Below are 21,795 nucleotides of genomic sequence, written 5' to 3' on the forward strand. Positions count from 1 at the left end.
ATATCTAGTCTTACTATAAGTGCTGCAGTGCTTCTCTATATATACTTTCTTTAATAGTCTATTACTATTATTATAATAGTTCTTTGCTATTATAGTAATTAAGTCTAATATCTTACTAACTATTAAGGTCTTCTCTACTTATATATATTATTATTTATGCGCTTTATACTTTATTATTACTTCTATAATATCTTAAAAATAAGTTATTTCTTCTTATACTAATACTATATTATATGCTATCTGCTAAGCGCCTTTAGTTAGCTATATAATCTTTTTATTTATTAACTTTACTATAGAACTTACGCAGTTTTATACTCTCTATTAAATAAGTATACTTTATGCTTCTATCTTATCAGCGCGTAATAGGTATAGTATCTTTGCTTACTAGGCACTATTCTTAATAGTTATCTAATAGTAGAGTATAGAAGCATATATTAAGCTTTAATAATACTGCTTCTAAGCTATATAGAACTAGTCTAGCGCCTTAAAACTCTGCATAAATGTTCTCTACTATAAATATCTTCTTAAAAGTAGCTTTAAAAGTTAGTAGAAAGATTTCTTTATTAATATAGTAAATATAACTATATACTAAGGCTAAGATATTATTGCTATATGCGCGCTTTAATAGTAAGAAATATATAATATTAAGTAGCTATAGAAAGTATAATAAGTGCGTAGGTATATAGAGAGTAATAATCTTTTTCTTCTTATAGCATTTCTAGAATTTTACTATATAATAGCTCTTATAGCTATTAATAATAAGTAGCCTATATACTCTAATAAGACGCGCATAAGAGTTAAAGTATTTAAGCTAAGTAAGCGCTAAATTATCATTTATCTAGCTAGTAGAGCTAACTTAGATAACTTAGTTATATAAAAGGTTATAGAACTAGTTTAAAATAAGAACTTTGCCTATAAAGATAAAAAAGAGTAGAATTATCTTCTCTATTATACTAATGCCTTATACTAGTATAACTTACTTATAATTACTAAGCTAGAGCTTCTTTATCTTTTTAGACTTCTCTAAACTTATTACTATAAGCTAAGAGAATATCTTGCTTATTAAGAAGCTAGACTTATTAAAGTTATATATATTCTTATCTATAACTTTATACTTCTTCTTTATACTCTAAACTAGTATAAACTAGAGCTAAATAATTACTAGATTCTTATAAGCAGCTTACTAGCAATTATATAGATAGCTTTAGCACTTATATAGCTTAGAAGTATGCTTAATAAAGTTATTAACTTAGTTCTTACTAATAAGCTTACTAGCGCACTCTCTAAGTAGTCTATTAGCTATATCTTATATATCTGCTTTTAAGATAGATAGACTACGTATAGAATACTTAAGTATATGCTCTATAATTACTTTTCTCTTTTAGTTTTATTAGGCGCTTTATATTTAGCTTATAGTTATATTAAGAGTATCTTCTAGTACGTTAGTTATATACTATTATATAAGAGACGTTATAGACTATTATAGCGCAATTTTTACTTTAAATCTACTTTAATATAATATTAGAGATAGTAAGAAATATATCTTCTTTAGTATAGAATTTCTATATATTATATTATTAAGATATAACGCGTTATTGCTATATAGGTATTTTAGTAGAGTAAACCTAATAACTTAGTTAAGTTAATAACTTAGTTATAAACTACGTTATATTAGTATTTTCTTTATAATATATACATAGTATCTTAGTATTTTCTCTATAATATATACGTAGTCTTCTTATATTTTCTCTATAATATATATATAGTTTTTATATAATTTCTCTTATAATATATGCATATTTATTACTTTCTATATACTATAGCTCTAAAAGAGATAATAGAGCTTTATATATATAGTAATAGACTATTACTATAGTAAATATTAGCTAATATTTATAACTTTAAACTTTTTAGGCGTAGTATATAATACTATACTACTTACTACTACTACTATTACTACTATAAGTTCTCTTATATAGTCTTCTAATCTTAAATATATATATGCTACTATATATATATAATATAGTAACTAATATTAAGGTATAGGCTGCGCCTATACTTAGAGACTTTTCTGTTAGCGCCTTAGGCTTAATTAGTTAGTAAGAAGAATATATATAGGCAGCAAACAGAGACCTTCTTAATAAGAAATATAACTTTATTTAGCACTATATAAATTCTATTCTTATAGGCTAGCCTATAATAATTATATTTCTTTCTTATACTAATACATAACTAAACTTTAAAAGGCATCTAAATAGACTCTTAATCTAACTTAGAACCTAAGAGATAGAGTTCTAATTATAACTCTTAGGCTTATCTTATCTAGATAGAGGCCTGCTTAAATATCTTTAAAACTTAACTTAGCTCTATTAATACTACGCTATAGAACCTTATAGCACGCTTTAATAACTCTCTAGGTCTTTTACCTGCTCTAATAGCTGCACTAAGCACTACCTATTCTACTTCTATAATAACTCTAGTTCTAACTATAGTAACTTCTAACGTTAGAGGAGCAGAGAATATCTCTATCTACTCTATAACTAAATAGGCGCTAATTTAGCATAAACTGCTTCTAGTAGAAGACCTATACTTAGAAGATAAGGCTGCCTTTAGCGCTTAGCATATTACTATTACGCATAAGCTTATAGTTAACTTAGACTTTATTAGAGACTATTAGAACTAATACGCGTTTATCTAGGCTAATCTCTTAGCAAAAGTTTAGAAGAAAGTAGCTCTCTACTATAAGTTAGAGAGAAGTAACAGCGCTTAGAATCTAGTTTTATTTATAGAATATCTTGCGTTCTGCTATAGCGACATCTACAGCAAGAAACAGGCATAGGCTATGCTAAACAGCCTCTATTAGAGTAAGAAAGAGCCTTTTAGCAATTTCTTTCTATATTTTAAGTCTCTTCTAATTTAGTACAGCAGAGCTCTTTAGAATAGCAAATAGAAACTTAATAGGCTTTAGCGTTTCTTAAATCTAACCTTATGCTAGATTGCTTTATATAGAGGTATATCTTAGTCTAATTATAATATAGAAGTTTATAAATACTAATCTATCGCTATTAATCTTAAGATAGTAGCCTTAGAGGACTAGAATTAGAATATATAAATATTCTTATATTATTTAGTAAAGAACAAAGATAGTAACGTTAAAATAGTTATAGTAGCTATAGTAGGTATAAGTAGAAGATCTAAGGTATCTAGTTAGACTTAGCAGAGTAAAGATATAGGCTTAAAACTAATTAAGAACTAGATCTCTAAGGAGCTCTTTTAGGCGAGGCGTAATAACAGAGATTGCATATGCTATAGAGAGCATAGTTACTTTACTTAAGACTACTCTAATATAGTAAGAATTCTAGCAGTTTTAGCGTTAGCAGCTAATTTAGATAGTTCTATAGATAACTTAAAAAACTAGCAGCCTCTGCTCTATACTTAGTATAGAGGCTAGCAGTAAAAAAGAGAGATATAGCAAGCACCTAATAAGATATATTAGATTATCTAGATAGTATCTTAATCTTACTTTCTCTTCTATTAAATAGATTAACGTATATAGATACTTTATTAGATTCTAGCTGTAAATACTTTAGTACTATTAGCAACTAGTTGTAGCAGAGACTCTAAGCTTATACTCTTAAAATTCTGCCTTAGCAGCTCTTCTAGGTAGCTTATAGCAATGCTACTGCTACTATTTTCTAAGTTACTTTTCTTAGATACGATATTAATAAGTAGTAATCTTATCTTATTGCTTATATAGTACTAGACCTCTAACAGAATATAATTCTAAGTTAGCTATAGTTTAAACAGAAGAGCGTTATGCTAGATACAGAATAGAGAAAAGTTACTATTTAGAAAGCTTAGAGAATAATAGTGCAGATCTCCTCTAGAAGAAGCATTAGCTTCTAGATAATAATAATTACTGCTGTAGTAATAATTTATAAAATAGGAAAAGTAGCCTAATCTTAGACCTGCAGAAGCCTATTTTACGTTATAAGCATATATGCTATAACTTTAGCGCTACTAAGAATAGAAAAAAGCCTAGCTATAGTTAGGCTCTAAACTACTACCTAAAGTAGAAGATTTTCGCTTCTTATTTAATAAGAGCTAATTAATAATACTTTCTCTATATAGAGGCTAAATAGATTACTATATACGTCTCTAACTAAAAGAAAATAGGCGTTTGCTAGAACTCTCTTAGAGACTATTATATAGTATACCTTAGAATTAGCTACTTAAACTTCGCTGCTAAGTTACTAAACTTTTAGATAAAGAATAGATTTAAGCTAGCTTCTTATTAGCAGGCGCTCTAGTTCTACTTATTAAGAAACTAATAGAAGCCTAGAAGCTATACGTAGACTATAAAGCTCTAAATTAAATTACCTGCGCTAACTAATACCTCTTACTGCTTATTAAGAAAACTCTTTAAATACTCTTAAATGCTTAATAGTTTATAAAAGTAGACGTCTGCTTAGCGTTCTACTAGCTCTAAGTTATAGAAGGTAATAAATATCTTATAGCTTTCTAAACATAGTTTAGCCTCTTTAAGTAGCTTATCTACTCTATAGAATTATTAGATGCTCTTTTCTTATTCTAGAGATATATTAATAGCGCTCTAAAGGAAACTCTAGAAGACTTTGCTATAGCCTATCTTAACAACATCCTAGTTTATACTTATAGATCTTACGCTAACTACTTTAAGAAGGTTTAGAGAGTATTAGAACTTCTGCAGAACGCTGCTCTGCACCTAGATCTTAAGAAGTATATATTTGCTTAGAAGAAGGTTAAGTACCTAGAATATATTATTAAGGCTAGAAAAGCAGTATAACTAAATTCTAATAATGATAGTAGCTATCTAATAATAGGAGCCTCTAATAATAGCAAAGAGTATGCAAAGCTTTCTTAGCTTTGCAAACTTTTATTATAACTTTATTCTAAACTTCTTCTATACTGCAGCCTCTTTGCATGCACTAATAAAACGTAATATACTCTTCTAATAGACTATAATAGAGCAGGCTATATTTAACTAGCTTAAGCAGGCTTTCTGCTTAAGTTTAGTTCTTACATAATAGAACTCTAAACGCTATATAGTAGTTAAAGCAGACTATTTAGAAGAAGCGCTAGAAGAATACTTATTATAAGAAATTAAGAGTATGTTATATCTAGTTATCTACTATTCTGCTTCTCTTATATCTAAGTAATAAAATTATACTATCTATAATAAGAAATTACTTATAGTAATTAAATATATTAAAATATAAACAGCAGAGTTACAAAGTGTTTTTAAGCTATTTATAATTTTAATAGATTATAAAAACTTAGAATACTTTACTTCTGCTAGGTTACTAATAGAGCAGCAATAGCAATAGGCAGAGAAACTTTTAGCTTTTTACTTCTATCTATAATTTTAACCTAGAAAGTTAGTAAGCAGGCTAGATATATTAAGCTAATGCAAATAGAACATAAATAAGTATATTAAATAAGCTAGCTGCTATATAATACTAATCTCTATCTAGTCTACCTCTACGCAGAACGTAGCTATAATACTAGTAGAAAGTCTACTATTTATAGATAGGCATATATAAGAACTTTAGAACTAAGCTATCTGTAAAGATATAGCTTATCTACTATAGTTATAGATAGTATAATAAGGAGCTAAGCAGTTCTTACTAGAAGCTAAGACAAACTAGTAAGTAGCTAACTATATAATCTCTGCGCATAGAACACTATAATAGCGCAGAGTTACGTAGCTTCTATCTTAGAAACTCTTAACTACTATAGTAATCTAATAAGCATATAAATTAAATCTTATAGAATACGTAAGAAAAAATAGAACCTTCTAAATACTACGCAGAGATTACTATTAGAATAGAATATTCTCTAACATAGCGTAATATATAAGAAATTGCTATTACTATAGCGCTTATACTTTAAGGTTAAAGAGGCAGAGCCTATTATAGCCCTTACTAGTAGCAGATTAGTACTAGTCTTAAATTTTTATAGACTTTATAGTAAACTTACTATAGGCTAACTTAGCTGCACTATAATATCTTCTTATTATTATAGACTGCCTTTCTAAGTATATCTAATTAGAAGCTATAGTAATAATAGAAGCTAAAGAATGCGCAGAGCGTTTTAGAGACGTATAGTAGCAATTCTATAGCTTCTCTATAAATATTATAATAGACTAAGAGTTAGACTAGCTAGGGAAATTCTAGAGTACACTCTATAAGCTTATAAATATTTAGCAGCTTCTCTTAACTACTTATTATTCTTAGATAGATAGAAGTATAAAGAGAGCTAACTAAGAGGTTTAATTAGTTCTAAGAGTAATAATTAACTTTTCTTAAATAAACTAGCTCTAATATCTTATAGCTTACTAGCTTACTCTTAATAATAGAGACTCTACTATTATTAGAATAAGTCTAAACCTCTTACTAAACAGCTACACTCTATTGCCTATTTAGAAACTAAATAACTCTCTATCTTTAACTATAACTTTAAAAGGCAGAGTAGTCTAGTTTATAGAATACTTATAAAATAGAATAGCAATAGCTTAAGCTGCTATTGCCTTTATATAATAATAGCAGCAGAAGGCTATAAACTGCTTATAAAGGCTAGCAGAACGATTCTAAGTTAGAGATAAAGTATAGTTTTCAATGCGCAATATAAAAACAGTATAGAAAAGCAAGAAACTAGACTAGCTGCAGGCTAAATATATAGTAACAGCAGTTTCTATATCTTTAACTATTATACTAGACCTACTAGGCAGACTGCATAAAACTATCTATATAGATTTAGTAGAATAAGTAGAAAATAACTCTCTATCTAGCTAAGTTCTTAAAGATGCTAGACTAGAGCTAGCTTTAGAGTTAGAAGAAGAGAATAAAGCACTGCAGAAATAGAAAGTAGAGAAAATTTTGCAAAAAAAAAACATAAGAGAGTAAAATAAAAAGCAGGTCTTAGTAAAATAGAAAGGCTAGCTTAAACTAACATAGCACCTAAAGGAAGACTTCTTAGATATAGAGGCTTTATAAAAATTTACTGCTATAATATTACTAAAATTATAATAAGGTAGATAGATAATTTAAGCCTAAAGGCAAGTGTTATTTAGTTAGGCTCTAAAGAGTAACTAGCTTAGAGCTAGCTAGAGTATATAAAGCACCTAAAGTTTAAGATAAGCTACTCTAAGTCTTTCTTATTAAACACCTTCTTAAAAGCAGAGCAGATTTTCTTTAGACCTAGAATAGAATAACTAAGGCTACGCTTAATATTAGTAATAGAATAAGAACCTCTAACTAACTAATAAATAGGTTAGTATTAGTTCTAAACTAGTAATAGATAGAGAAAACTTACTTAGCAAGTCTTGCGCAGCTCTTTAATAATATGCTTCTAGCTAATAGTAAGGCAGACGTTAGTCTTACTAAGAAACTAGAGAACTAGTATTAGAGTAGTAGCATTATCTTTGCGCTTAGAGAGAGTACTAAAGCTAATAAGAGTAGTAGATAGAGCTAAACTACTACTAGCAGATACTATAGTAATAGTAGTTAGAGCCTAGGCATAGAAATTCTTATAGTTATAGTAAGTAGCATAGAACTGCAAATAATTAGTAATATTACTAGAATAGCTATAGACTAGCGCTAACTTATATCTACTAAGAACTTAGACTACGTCTTTTCTTTACTGCGTATAAAGCACTCTAAGTTCTCTATATTAGTAACCTGCTTATACTTCTTAAGAGCAGCGCGCAGAGCTAAGTTGCTAGTAAGTAGCTCTAATTTAGTCTTACACTAAGCCTTACTCTTATAGTAAGCAGCATAGCTACTATAGATAGTCTAAAAGCAGTTAATCTAGCTCTAGCTTACATAAGTATTAATATAAAAACAGCAGTTATATTAGACTTAAGTTAGTATTAAAGCTTTATTAGAAGAATTACCTAAGATAAGCATACTACTAGTAAGGCAGAGAAGTTTCTTCTTCTTACGCTTAAGAGTAATAGGCTAATTAGTATTAGCTAGGCTCTAAATAAGAATTAAGTTAGAAACGTATAGGCGCAGAGCGCAGACTATTACTAGCTATGCTACTAGCAATCTTAATAAAAAAGAGAAGGCTTATAGTAGAAAAGAGGCTAATCTAAATATAGATAGGCGCTAAGTTAGAATATAGTTAGATAGTAGAGAGAATAAGAAAAGGCGTAAGGCAGCGCTAAATAAAACTTTATAAGTTAGTAGCCTAAGCGCGCTAAGCGCGCACAGCTTATAATAATAATAATAATACTAGCTTTACTCTAGCGCATAATAAACTTAGCGTAAGAATAATAAAACGCTAATAGGTACGCGCATTATATAACAATAAGCTTAAGAGTAGAGTAGAAAGGTATATTAAAGTATAGGCTGCGCCTATACTTAGAGACTTTTCTATTAGCGCCTTAAGCCTAATTAGTTAGCAAGAAGAATATATATAAGCAGCAAACAGAGACCTTCTTAATAAGAAATACAACTTTATTTAGCACTATATAAATTCTATTCTTATAAGCTAGCCTATAATAACTAATTAGATATAGAATAATTCTATAACAAACTTTATATGCGCTTATAACTCTACTAACTTACTACTATATAACTTAGTTATATACTTACTCTTTTAGGCTATAATTTTATAGAATTACTATACTACTCTTATCTATATACGCTTTATTAAAGGCTAGTATAGAGTAACTTTAGAGAAGTAATGCAACCTATATAGCTAAAGCAATAACTCTACTTCTAGTGCTAAGTATTAGAAAGTTAGACTCTATTAAGTATACTATAAGAACCTTAATATTAGTAATAGCTAACTAAAGCTTACTACTTAGTATATAGAGTATTATGCATGCAAATAGAAGTATTTACTACTAATAAGAGATAAGTAGCTAATAGTAAGTATACTAAAGCATAAGCTAGATTATCTAAGAAAGATACCTGCTAAGCTTTATACTATAGTAGAAGCTGCGTAGCTTTGCTATAATAATAGATAAGAGGCGTAGCGCCTTATGCATCATAAAGCCTATCTATAGGCAGCGAAGAAAGATAATAATAATAATAATAATAATAATAATAATAATAATAATAATAATAATAATAATAATAATAATAATAATAATAATAATAATAATAATAATAATAATAATAATAATAATAATAATAATAATAATAATAATAATAATAATAATAATAATAATAATAATAATAATAATAATAATAATAATAATAATAATAATAATAATAATAATAATAATAATAATAATAATAATAATAATAATAATAATAATAATAAGAAAGAAGAAAAGAAGATAGAGATAGAAGTAGAGAAGAAGATAGAAGAGAAAGAGAAGATAGAAGAAGATATAAGTAGAGAATAGAATAAGAAAGAGAAGAAGATAGCGCTAGCGCTATTATACTTAGAGTCTCTAGTATTAGTAATATCTATCTAGCTATCTTAGATAATACCTTATTATTTAATAAAGTAGAAACTTACTTTAAAAAGAGCATAGCTATAAATATAAGCGCCTATTAAGCTAAAGCTTTTATTAGAGTAAGCTTAATATTACTATAAGCTGCTAGTAAGTTTACTTAACTTAGACTTTAAGACTAAGAATAAGTTTAAAGAGAAGAGAGAGAGAGATTAGATAAATTAATTATAAAATATATATAATTATATTATCTTATATAATACTTCTATGCTTCTATATACTATAATTATATAATCTCTTATATAAAGCTTAGAATATATTAATAGACTGCGTATATAAGGCTTAGAATATATTAATAGACTATATATATAAGGCTTAGAATACGTTAATAGACTATATATATAAGGCTTAGAATATATATTAGAACAGTACTAGAGAGTTGTAGCTAGGAGTAAGTAATAATAAGAATAACTAGTAGAATTGTTGTAAAGAATAGACGAATTGCTACTAATAAGGAGCAATTCTCTCTCTACTCTATATACTAGCTCTCTAGTAGATATACTAGGCCTGCTTAGGTTGCTAAAGGCGTTCTTAGTGCTAGAGTACTAATATTATCTCTCTTCTTATTGGCATGCTTGCCTTAAGCGAATGCGTCTAATATAGAAAAGCATTAAGTAAGCTAGAATAAGCTATAATAGCTTATTTAAGGCCTAACGCGCGCATTAGAGCTCTATAGATTATTTCTAAAACTTATAGTTTTAAGAGACTTGCTTAACTAAGCTTAGCGTGCTAAGTAATAATAAGTAAGTAGCGCATAAACTTATAATACTAGTTAAGCTTAGCCTAACTCTTAACCTAGTTCTATATTCTCTTAGTCTCTTTTTAGTAAGAATTTTTAGTTCTCTCTATAGAGATTTTAGCTCTTATTTAGGCTAGAATACTCTATTATACTCTATTATAGCGCTAACGAATATAGAGTATTCTATAACAACTACTATGCTCCTTAATCTAGCCTTATTAAGCTCTTCTGCTTCTATTCTACGCTAATCTAGGCTAGAATACCTCTAAATTAGTTAATATAGACTAGATCGCTATTAGTAACGATATAATAGAGAATAGTATATGCACCTATTATCTATGCTGCTGCTATATTGTATCTTTTGCTATAGGCTTCTTTAAGTGCTTTAGTAAGTTTAGTTACGTTATAACAGACTTCTCTAATGCTATAGAGAATACTAAGAACTATCTTAACCTCTACTTATTCTAGCAGAAGAAGATTAGAGGCAGAGAGACTGCTTAGTACTTTAAGTGCCTCTATTACTTCTTTAGTAACTCTAACTATATAGCAGTAAGTTATTATAAGCTAGAATACTCTATTATAGCATAAACTAATATATTTAGCCTTCTAAGAAGCTGCATTAGAAAGTTCTAGATATTACTACTAATATTAATAAGCTAGCGCTAGGTTAGATTAATATTTGCTACTAAACTATTATTGCTGCTTTTACTATCTCTACTACTAAGGACTAGCTAGCAAGAGCTGCAGTAGCTGCTTAGTTTATCTATAATCTGCAGCCTCTAGATGCTAGAGAGATTTTAGTACTTAAAGCTAATATTTAGAACGCCTGCAGTTCTCTAGCTATGCAGTTAAAGAAGTAAGTGCCTTATATAGTCTTATATAGGCTATAATACTCTATTATAGGCTATTTAGATACTAACTATATTCTAGGCCTCTATATACGCTTTATGCAAAGAACTTAGCGTGCTATAATAGCGCTGTAGACTCTAACAACAGCTCTAACGCTGCCTATATCTTTATTTACTATAATTACTCTACTAAAGCTATTACTGCTAAGCGCAAGGCTTATTAGAATATCTTTACTAAGACTATTCTTAAGCTTAAGTAGATTAATAAGAATAAGCCTAGTACTCTCTATAAGAAGATAAGTTAGGCTATTATAAGTTATATTAGCGTAAACTAACCTAATATATAGAGTAAAAAGTATAAGAACTCTAAGAGAGAGCTAAAGAAGCTAATCTAAAGTCTTAAGGCAGATATTGCGTCTTTAGAGAAAGATAGAAGCTTTATTCTCTTAGCTAGGCGTAGTCTCTTTATAAGTAAGATTAATAAAGCTTAAAAGAAGCTTAATAGTGCTAAGGAGCATCTTATAGTTCTTAATACCTAAATCTAGCCTTAGTAGAGCCTTTTATAGCTAATTTAGCTCTCTTTAGGTTATTATACCTTAGACTATAGCTAGTAGGCACTATAAGAGCAGTGCCTAGGTCTTTAGGATCTAAGCTAGGCTATTATAGGCTATTCTAGCGCAGATTTACCTAGTAATCTCTAGATAGCAAAATGCTAAGAAGATTCTTTCTTCTATTTTTTCTTAGTAATATATTTCTGTTCTTAGATTCTTCTGTCTCTAGATTTGTTTTTAATTATTATATAATGCTTATCTCTAAGAATGCTAATTATTTTCTTTCTGCCTAAGATAGTCTATTATAGGCTATAATAGCTCTAAGAAGCATAGTTCGTTTATTATTACTCTCTTCTTTTATTTAGAGGTTAACCTTAACGCCTTATATCTATATTTTAATTTACTTAGCTATTCTTATACTTCTTGCGCTATAGTTAGGCAGATATAGTATTCTAGAACTTTCTTAGAGTATTTTCTAAGATGTTTAGGCTAGACTTCTATAAGTTTTTATCCTTAGAGTAGTTTTTCTATTTAACTAGATACTTCTATTAGCTACTGTCTATTATCCTCTTATCTATAATTTTATTTACTTTATAGATGTTATTGCCTCTAATATTATGCAGAGTATCTATAATATTAGTTAGAGAGTATAGAATTTTACTTATTAGATTATATAGTTCTAATAAGAAGGCATAAAAGATAGAGTATACGTTTAGAAAACTCTTAAGTCTAACTCTAAACGCTAAAGAGCCTATTTACTTATTAATAACCTCTAGAGTAAATTTCTAGTTTAGTTTTTTCTTTAGTCGCGTTAACTGCATATTTCTAGTAGAAACTATAACCTTATCTTCTTCTTTAAATAAGACTAGCAGCCTTTGCTTATTTGCGTATTTTTCCTAGTACTTATTTACTATAAGAATTCTTAATCTATAAGTAGTAATTATTACTAGTACTCTTTTAGCAAGTTTAGCTGCTCTAGATAATTCTCTATCTCTAAGTAGTCTTTTAAGCTAATCTAGCTTAATAGAGTCTAGTTCTTAGTTTACTTAGAAAGATATTATATTTATAACTGCATATTTGCTATCGTTATATGCAAACTCTATAAGAGATAACTATAATATCTAGTTATCTTACTTAAGCCTACAGTAGTAACGCAGGTAGTATTCTAGAGTCTAGTTCTATCTTTCTATCTATCTATCTATCTATAGATAGAAGAAAGAAGTTAGGACTCTTCTTAAGTTTATATAGTATTAGAATATATCCTAGTATTTCGCGTTTATAATAGAGCCTCTATCTAAAATTACTTACTTTAGAACGCTATATAGGCATATAACTTTACAAATCTATGCTTACGCTAAGTCTACTCTATCCTAGTTTTCTTAAGCAGAGATATAATAGGATATCTTAGTTAATCTGCACATAATAACTAATATAGCATTATAGACTATGCCTAATAGTTTACTTAGAGGGAGTTTAGTTATAAAATCTATTATAATATCTTTCTATAGTCTTATTAGAGGTAGCAGTAGTGCTAGTAATCTATATAGCTTATATTAGGCTAGCTTTGCTCTCTTATATACTTTGCAGGAGTAATAGTACTTCTCTGCATTCTTTCTAAGGCCTTTCTAGGTATAATAGCGCTATAATTTCTTAATTATCTACCTTATACTAAAATAGCCTACGAGAGGATTATTATAATATTAATATATTGCCTCTGCCTTTTTAGAGATTATATAAAGAATCTTAGGTGCCTTATATGCTACTTTAGGTCGTTATAGCCTATCTTAGCCTAACTTAGGTTCTAAGGTATCTAGTATATCTATACTAGACTCTAAAGATAGATCGTTGTCTACTTCTAGCTCTAATGCTATAAGTTAGCTTTAGTTTTCTTAATAGAGCTCGCGCAATATTGCAATAGCTTCTTATTATTCTTCTATTCTTATAACTACTTAAGTTAATATAGCTAAAATAAGAAAGAAATCTTTTTCTTCTTTCTATAGAGCTCTATAGAGAGGTTTTATAAAAGCGTAGTTATATTTCTAAGATAGCTTTTATACCTTATCTATATAGTCTAGGCGTTTTAAAAAGCTATCTGCAGAATTTATTTTGCTAAATTAATAAATAATTATAAAATTATATCTAGAGAGGATAAGATAAGCTCTTACTTATCTATAGTTTAGAGTTTTTATCTCTATAAACTATTTAAGATTTTTATAGTCTATAAGGACCTTAAACGTTATTTCTTCTAGATATTAATGCTAGTATTCTAAACTCTTAATAATTGCAAGCAGTTCTTAGTTATACATATTATACCTATACTTAGCTGCAATAAGTTTGCGTAAGTAGAAGTCTACTAGTCTCTATTAGAGCTTCTTACTATCTTCTAGTACTAACTAGCTTAGAATGCCTAATATCGCGCCTTCTAAGGCGTTAACTTTAACTCTAGTCTCTCTTCCTTATTTAAAATATATAAGAATAGGCATATTAAGAAATACGTCCTTTAATGCTTAGAAAGCTTAAATATCTTTAGAGCCTATTTTAAGAGTCTAACTCTCTTCTCTTTGCATTTATAGGCTGCCTCTAGCTACTTCTAGAGTCTTTTAGATTAGAATAGTTAATAGCAGCGCTAAATAGCTAAAACTAGCAATAAATTATCTATAGTAGTTTATAAACTTAATAAAGACGCAGATCTTGCGTATAGTATATAGCAAAAGCTAGTTCTAAATTGTTTTAACTCTATCTTAGTTAATACTAACTTCTTTTAGACTTATAATATACCTTAGGTACTCTATGCGCTGTATATACTATTTATACTTACTTAGCTTTATATATAGCTTTGTATTACGCAGCCTCTAGAGAACTTTCTTTATATATACTATATGCTTTTCTTCTATATCTAAAAAGACTAGAATATTATCTAAATAGATAATATAGAAAATATCTACTAAGCCTGCTAACGCTTTATTAATATAAGCTTAGAACTAAGCTAGAGCATTTATAAGACTAAATAGCATTACTATATACTTAAAATAGCTATACTTTATATAGAAGGCAGTCTTCTACTTATTGCCTTTAGCAATTCTAATTCTATAGTAGGCCTTTTTTATATTAAGCTTTATATACTACTTTGCTTAGAAGAGACGTTCTAAAGACTCTATAATTAAGAGTAGAGAACTCTAATTCTTAATGCTAATCTTATTAAGACCTCTATAGTCTATATAGAGTTATATTATTCTATCTTTCTTCTTAATAAATAGTATAAGTATGCCTACTAGTAACTTTAACTAACGTATCTAGCTATGCTATAAATACTTAGTTATATATACTCTTAATATATCTAACTTTATAGAAGAGAGGTTATATAATAGATAATAGAGAGAATCTTCTCTAAGCACTAGATTAATTATTAGATTATACTTACTATATTCTGCTAGAACCTTAGAGTTCTCTTTAGAGCTAATGTCTGCAAATGCAGCGTAATCTAAGAGAATCTAATTTATATAGAATTATTCTAGCATAGCAGAGCCTGCGTAGCTTACTAGAAAGGTATATACGTCTGTATATAGGCTTTGCATGCTCTTTTTAAACTCTTCTATATTCTTAATATCTACCTTATAGTACAGCATTGCATTCTTTGCCTTATACTCTCTATAAAGAAGTCTTTGCATTAAGATATTAATCTTTAAGTGTATATTTATCTATCTAAGAGAGGCTAAGATAAATTAGATATCTCTTTAGATTAGTAATAATAAAAGAGATCTTATAATTCTTCTTCTTGCTGTAAGAGTTAATAATAACTATATCTATAACTATAGTGCTATAGATAGTAAGGTTCTCTTTGCTAACTCTCTCTACTAAGAAGCTAGTTAATAGAGTTACCTCTAAACTCTGCTCTTTAGCAAGTTTTGTTAATATTAGGTTTAACTAAGAATCTAGGTCTAGAAAAATATCTATAGCGCCTAAGGCACTAACAACTCTCTTTACTATTATTAGCTAAGAGAGTGCTAATAATATAGCCTCTCTTAGAGTACTAAAGTTCTTTTAGTCTAGGTTAGACCTAATATAGGCAGCAAGATAGACCGTCTAAGACCTACGCCTATTATCTTTTTCTATATTCTATTAGAAGAGTCTAGCTTAAAGCTTGCAAGAGTTAGAGTAATCTAGACTAATATAGCTAACCTTATTATAGTTATAATAGGTTAGCTTAGAATAGTTAGATTTAGCTCTGCTTACTAGTGCCCGCTTTAGCTTATTATAGCTTATTCTAGTATGCTTAGCCTTTTTTAGAGAGTTTTAAGCTCTCTCTATATTTAGAGAGACCTTTCTTAGTTAACTATAAGAAGTTTATACTAGAATATCTACTGCAGTTCTATATCTAATTACCCTTTGCTAGACTATATTTGCCTATTTCTCTAGAGTAGCTAGAGTACTTTTCTACTTAACTAGAATCTTTATAAGATTATCTTATATATCTTATTATAGTGCTAAATAGTACTATATAACTTTTATTACTTCTATATTTACAAGGCCTAGTTCTTTCTAGAGAGGTCTAAGATAGTCTAGCAGATCTGTTAGAGATTAGTTTAGTTTCTATCTTATAAAGCAGATGCAATTATATGCTTTCTAGAAGCATTCTACTAGAGTTCTAAGTAAGTTAAGCATAACTGCTTTTAGTTCTATCTAAGTAGGCATCTATTCTAGAGATATAGCAGAAAAGAAGCAGTAACTATTCTAAAGTATTCTTATATTCTCTAAGACGTAGCGTAGCTTAAACGTAACTATTAAAGCCTCTATTAGAAAAGCTTAAGGCAAAGTTATAAAGTAAGACTTATAGTCTCTCTTTTAGCAGTTATATTATATCTAGTTCTTCTTCTTAAAGCGCGTTAGAAGTTTAGGCTTTAGTAAGAAGCTTAATATATTACTTTAAGATAGATCTAGTAGCGTCGTTTCTAGTTACTTAGAGTTAAAAGCCTCTTAGTTGCCTAAATTATAATAGGCCTTTATAGCTCTTAAGAAAACTAGTTTCTTCTCTAGAAGAGCTTAAGCCTTTAGTTATTAGAGTTCCTTAATCTTCTTACGCATTTTATTCTTCTCTTAATTAAGTTAAAGAAAAATAGGCTCTTATAGCTTATTATTAGCTAGTTAGGTAGTGTTAAGCTTAGTTACCTCTATGCCTAACTTCTCTATAGAAGTAATAGATATAAGGTCTTTAATATTATTATTAAGAACCTCTTAAGCCTAAGCTATAGCGCTTTCTTCTTGCAGATTATAAAAGAGTAGACTCTAATTCTATGCAGCTGCTACTCTTATAGTAGGAGCTTATAAGAGGTTAAATAATATATTTACTCTTTCTTTATGCTACGTAGAGTAAGCGATTTAAATATTAGGATAGTACTAGAGAGTTATAGCTAGGAGTAAGTAATAATAAGAATAACTAGTAGGATTGTCGTAAAGGATAGACAAATCGCTACTAATAAGAAGCAATTCTCTCTCTACTCTATATACTAGCTCTCTAGCAAATATACTAGGCCTGCTTAGATTGCCGAAGGCGTCCTTAGTGCTAGAGTGCTAACAATATATAGACTAACTATATATATAAAAAACTTAAGATATCTAATTAAGATAATTAAATTAAATTAAGATAACTTTATATTTTTTTCTTCTTATTTGCTCTTAATTTAATCTCTTAAATCTCTAATTTAATCTTAGTTTAATTAATAAAAATATTAAGAATTAAATTAAATTAAATTAAGACCTTATTTATTAATAAGTGTAGTCAGGATCGCAACGATTTGCAGGCTCAGAATGAGGAAGGCCCCGGTCCTAATGGCCCAGGGATATCCAACGCTCTTAATCATGCGAGTCATCATTATGGGGAAGATGACACCGCCAACAGAAGATCCAGTCACCATGATGCCCATAGCTAAGCCACGCTTCTTAGCAAAGTAGGTAGAGATACACGCAAGGGCTGTAGTACAGTCAGGTTGGATCCAACATCAGAAGAAGAGCTGGACCTACCAGGGGAATAGAGGCATGCAACGCCGACAGCACTACACAAACCCTGTGATAGCAGGAACTGGTAGTATGTCTTGGCCAAGGAAGCCATCATCAGTCCAAAGACATGGAGAAATGTCCCACCAATCATGAGTGGTCGTGGCCCATACTTGTCGTAGATATAGCCGACGACTGGACCTAAGCCGAAGAGCAAGGATAGTTGAAGTGAAGGAATCCAGGCAATGGTGCTGCTGGAGTAGTCCTTCAACGGGCCGACCTCGTAGTATTGCTGAAAGCTACCCACGCCTGTGAGTCTTAGCGAGGAATGCGTGGTGGATCAAAGTGCGACGTACAGTTGATCCAACCTAGACTGGTGAAGGAGCAACACCACGCCCCCAACAATACTAGCCATGCAGCAGTACCACCATCAGGCGGACCCGGTTCTTCGAACTTGATGGCTTCTTCTGGGTTATCAGCAACAATTTGCTTTGCAGAAGGGCCATGCATCGCTGTGTCACTCTCGGAATTGTCTGGGGTGCTAGGCATTATCAAACAAGTGGTTGCTTTCGACAAGAAAAAAGAGTCGTTTGATGGGGAGGCTCAAGGAAGAGACCTGGAAGAATAAAGGTAAAGCAGCTCTCAGTAACACCGGGTGACAGATATTCTTTTATCATCGCTTCGTCGCGCAGGTATTTTGTCAGCATTCGCAGAGTGCAAGTATCTTTGTGCAAATAGCACGTGACTGATTACGAAAGATTTTGCATTATCGCAGATTCAAAAAGGTGCGCGAGAGGCGTTTACGATGGACTAATGACTTCGATGCCGCATTGCGCTCAATCTCAAAATCGGAGTGGATGCAAATATTGGCGTCGATATCGTGTCAGTGCCATCGCAGTCGCCCGAAGTCAACGTGGACGCGAAGACTAGATCGCCTCACGTGGTAGTACATCGTATGTGCGGAGGTTCCACAATCATGTGGACTTCGTGTAAATCAAACAATAGCTTATGCAGTGCCCGCTACAGCTTGAAGTTCTTAGAAGCACTCAACTTGGCCATGTACAAGACAGGATCGCGAAATTTGCTTGAGCATTCGAGTGCAGGTTGCGTCTACATTTTCCAACGACATACAGGGAAAACCACCATGTTCACCACACACCGCATTTCTATGATGGGGCGCTGCGATCCGCAAGTCTGACAGCTTACCTAGCAGAGGGCGAACAACCGCCCGATCCGTGCCTTGGCGCATTTGTGTATGTGTGCGGCGCCCATCTGTGCGAATCGGTGCAACGCGCTCGAGCACCTTCAACGTATAGATCTGATCCACCAATGGAAATCCTCGGGCTATACGGATCTTACCGTTCACATCCCTAATCGGCACCGCCTGTCTATGGAGAACAGGGCGCGTGCTGCTCTATGGGAAACAATAAAGACGAGGGAATAGCACCATGTTATCGTGTAAGCCTCGTGCTTCCAATAGCTCTTGCACTTTCGTGTGGCACCAAAACAATCGCCATTCAGATGTCTATTTTGTCTGTTCGACTACACATGCGCTGAGCTGACTACAGACCCAACAAAGACCCCTGAGGGTGAGTGCAGGGCCAGCCTAAGAAATGTTCCCATCTGACATAAGGCGGGGTGCACCATACCAGACGTAGTCAGCCTGCGAGACACGGTCAGCAAGCCTTTTTACGTGCGATAAGCCATGCGGGATGGGATGCACGAGCCCCCCACGAACCGATGGAAACCATTCCATCATATATAAGAGCTGCGGGACGAGCCGCGCAACGAGCCGCACAACAATCTCATCGACCAAACAACTGCTAAGAGAACAATTCTGGAGTTACAGGGAGAGAAAATAGTGGAAATGTCCCATCGACAGTCGTGCGATCGCTGCCGCCAGCAAAAGGTGAGATGTCTTCGAGGTGAAGGTCCGAGGGAGAAGAACATCGACCTTCCTCTCTCCCCAAAACAGGCTCAACTTCCTCGATGTGAACGGTGTGCGAAAGCGTCCGTGGAATGTGTCTACAGCTGTACGTATGCTCCAGCTCACGAATAGTAGAACATGAGTCGCAATTAACACAAGTATTGCAGTTACTCGAGTCGCGCTCAAATCGCGTTCTGAACGTCGTTCCGTTGCAAAATCGATGCAGAAAGATACAGATGCCGGGCTTGTGGACTTCAGCGGTTCAACAACGTGGTTCGAGCATGATGTATCTGGGGCGTTATATGCGGACGGCACGCTGCAGACGGGTGGACCGACCCTAGCACCCCTGAGTGCTGACTATGGAGGCCTGACTAGTCCATTTGCTGGGGGTGGCGCTGCCATGAGCTTCAGCGACTGGAACCCAAACATTCAGCCAACATCCTTGGCAAACCCCACTTCTCTACCTCCCGCTCCATGCACGGTGGACAGCTGCGAAGATAGCGAAGACATTGATGTCGACAAACACTTCAATGATGCTCTATCGCTGCAGCTAACGTCCTTGAGCCAACAGGCCGCGCAGGCCGTGCGCTATCTCACTCGGTCTAACCAGGGTCGTACGCCCCTGACTGTATCATCGCCCCAGGTGAATGTGGCATTAGAGGCGACAAACACCCTGACGAGCATCATAAGCAATGTCACCGCATCACATCGGAATGATGACCGCCTTGACCCAACTACGACAAATATTGGTCTCGCTTTCTCCGCGCTTGCCTCGCACCAGCAAATTTTGGCCCTCTTTCGAGCTATTTGCGACGACATACATTCGTGTTTGCAATCAAAGACAGTTTACAAGCACCATAATCGACAACGAAGTAACTCCGGGCAACCATGTGACGTTGGACCGTCATCGGTAGCCCAGTTTGTCATGGTGCTTCAGTTGTTGATGCACCTGATCAATCGTATGGATCGGAGTCTTTTCCAAAACGGTCTGTCGATACGGCATGACAGCATGTCCAGCGGTTACATCACACCCGTAACGCCTGGTATAATGTCTCCATTCACGATTGACCCTCTTCAGACCGAGCTATCATCAGGAGCTTCGTCGCCACAATTTGGCCTTCTCGTCCTTGTCCAGGACGTAGTGGGCACCGTAGATAATGAGCACGAGAAGCTGAGACAGTCTATTCAGCAGTTGCAGGCAGAGATGGAGCTCCCGGGGCTCCATTAGTCCAAGTTCGGTGGAAGATCACGACGAGGATATACTTTTCTTTTAATGACATTCACGGTGCTCATGTTATTTCAATTCAACATTTAGAAATGAAGACATGGGTAGAGTATTACATCTAGACTACCGGTTGGATACACTATTTTCAGAGGTACTATATGCCGTTAAGATCAAAGATGTGCATACTATTAATAGTACATAACCGATTGATGTCTAAATATGGCATCCTAATGCGAGAAAGTGCGTGTTGAAGTCTGGAATTCATCGATCTTGTGGCTTTTGAGCTTCAGGCTTCGAAAAGTGATCGTCTCCACTGCCCCCTTCTAAGAGTGTTTTCTGAGTCGCGAGGCGCGGGATTTACGAAATTCATCTTCAGATGGTTACTGTTTGGTGACAGATAAGCATTCCGAGCCTGTGAAACGTTCAGCGAAACATGAGATCCGATGGATGAGCTCTTGGGGAAGGGTATCCATAATGCGTAGGCCTCGAGATGAAGGCAGATACGCTGTGATACGAGACGGATGTCTTTTTGTCGACTAAGACGATACCAGGGATCTGAGTACGTCGCAATTATAAGCAATTGAAAGACTGACAAGCTGCTACAGGCTTGTTGTACGAAGAGGTTGGATATCCCATAGGGCCTATTACATTTGTGCATACTCGATGAATAATATCTTACTGCATCACACTTCTCCATCTAACGATACAAGGCGCATAGGATCCATTTCTATGGAAGCATGTTAATAGCAAGAGTTGGACGCGTTGATGGGTCGAAAAAATATTGTACGATCCACGAAATAGATTGAAGTAGCCAAAATGTGCTAAAAGCCTAAGCTATGTTGAATAGCTTAGCCTCTAGACTTCCTCGATACCTGAAATCGTAAAATCCTCGACTTGTCTCTCTAGATCGTGCCAAAGCAAACTCCCACAAACTTAAAAGACCTCGACAGACAATCCGTTGAATCTGACATCAATGCAAGTATTCTGAGTAGTTGCACAGGTATTT

General features: G+C 32.5%; 2 protein-coding genes across 2 annotated transcripts; one reads left to right on the forward strand and one right to left on the reverse strand.

Annotated features, from left to right (window-relative positions):
• Positions 1–17,402: 17,402 nt before the first annotated feature.
• Positions 17,403–18,186, reverse strand: SNOG_15895 (hypothetical protein; the record flags this gene model as incomplete). The annotated part of the gene is made up of 3 exons (XM_001805977.1): positions 17,403–17,614; positions 17,665–17,946; positions 17,994–18,186. 3 exons carry the CDS (start codon positions 18,184–18,186, stop codon positions 17,403–17,405), a joined length of 687 nt encoding a protein of 228 aa, XP_001806029.1.
• Positions 18,187–19,504: 1,318 nt separating this feature from the next.
• On the forward strand, positions 19,505–20,792 carry SNOG_15896 (hypothetical protein; the record flags this gene model as incomplete). Its single annotated transcript, XM_001805978.1, has 2 exons — positions 19,505–19,670; positions 19,732–20,792. 2 exons carry the CDS (start codon positions 19,505–19,507, stop codon positions 20,790–20,792), a joined length of 1,227 nt encoding a protein of 408 aa, XP_001806030.1.
• Positions 20,793–21,795: the final 1,003 nt, after the last annotated feature.

Source organism: Parastagonospora nodorum, assembly GCF_000146915.1.
Source record: "Parastagonospora nodorum SN15 chromosome Unknown scaffold_41, whole genome shotgun sequence".
Classification (NCBI taxonomy): domain Eukaryota; kingdom Fungi; phylum Ascomycota; class Dothideomycetes; order Pleosporales; family Phaeosphaeriaceae; genus Parastagonospora; species Parastagonospora nodorum.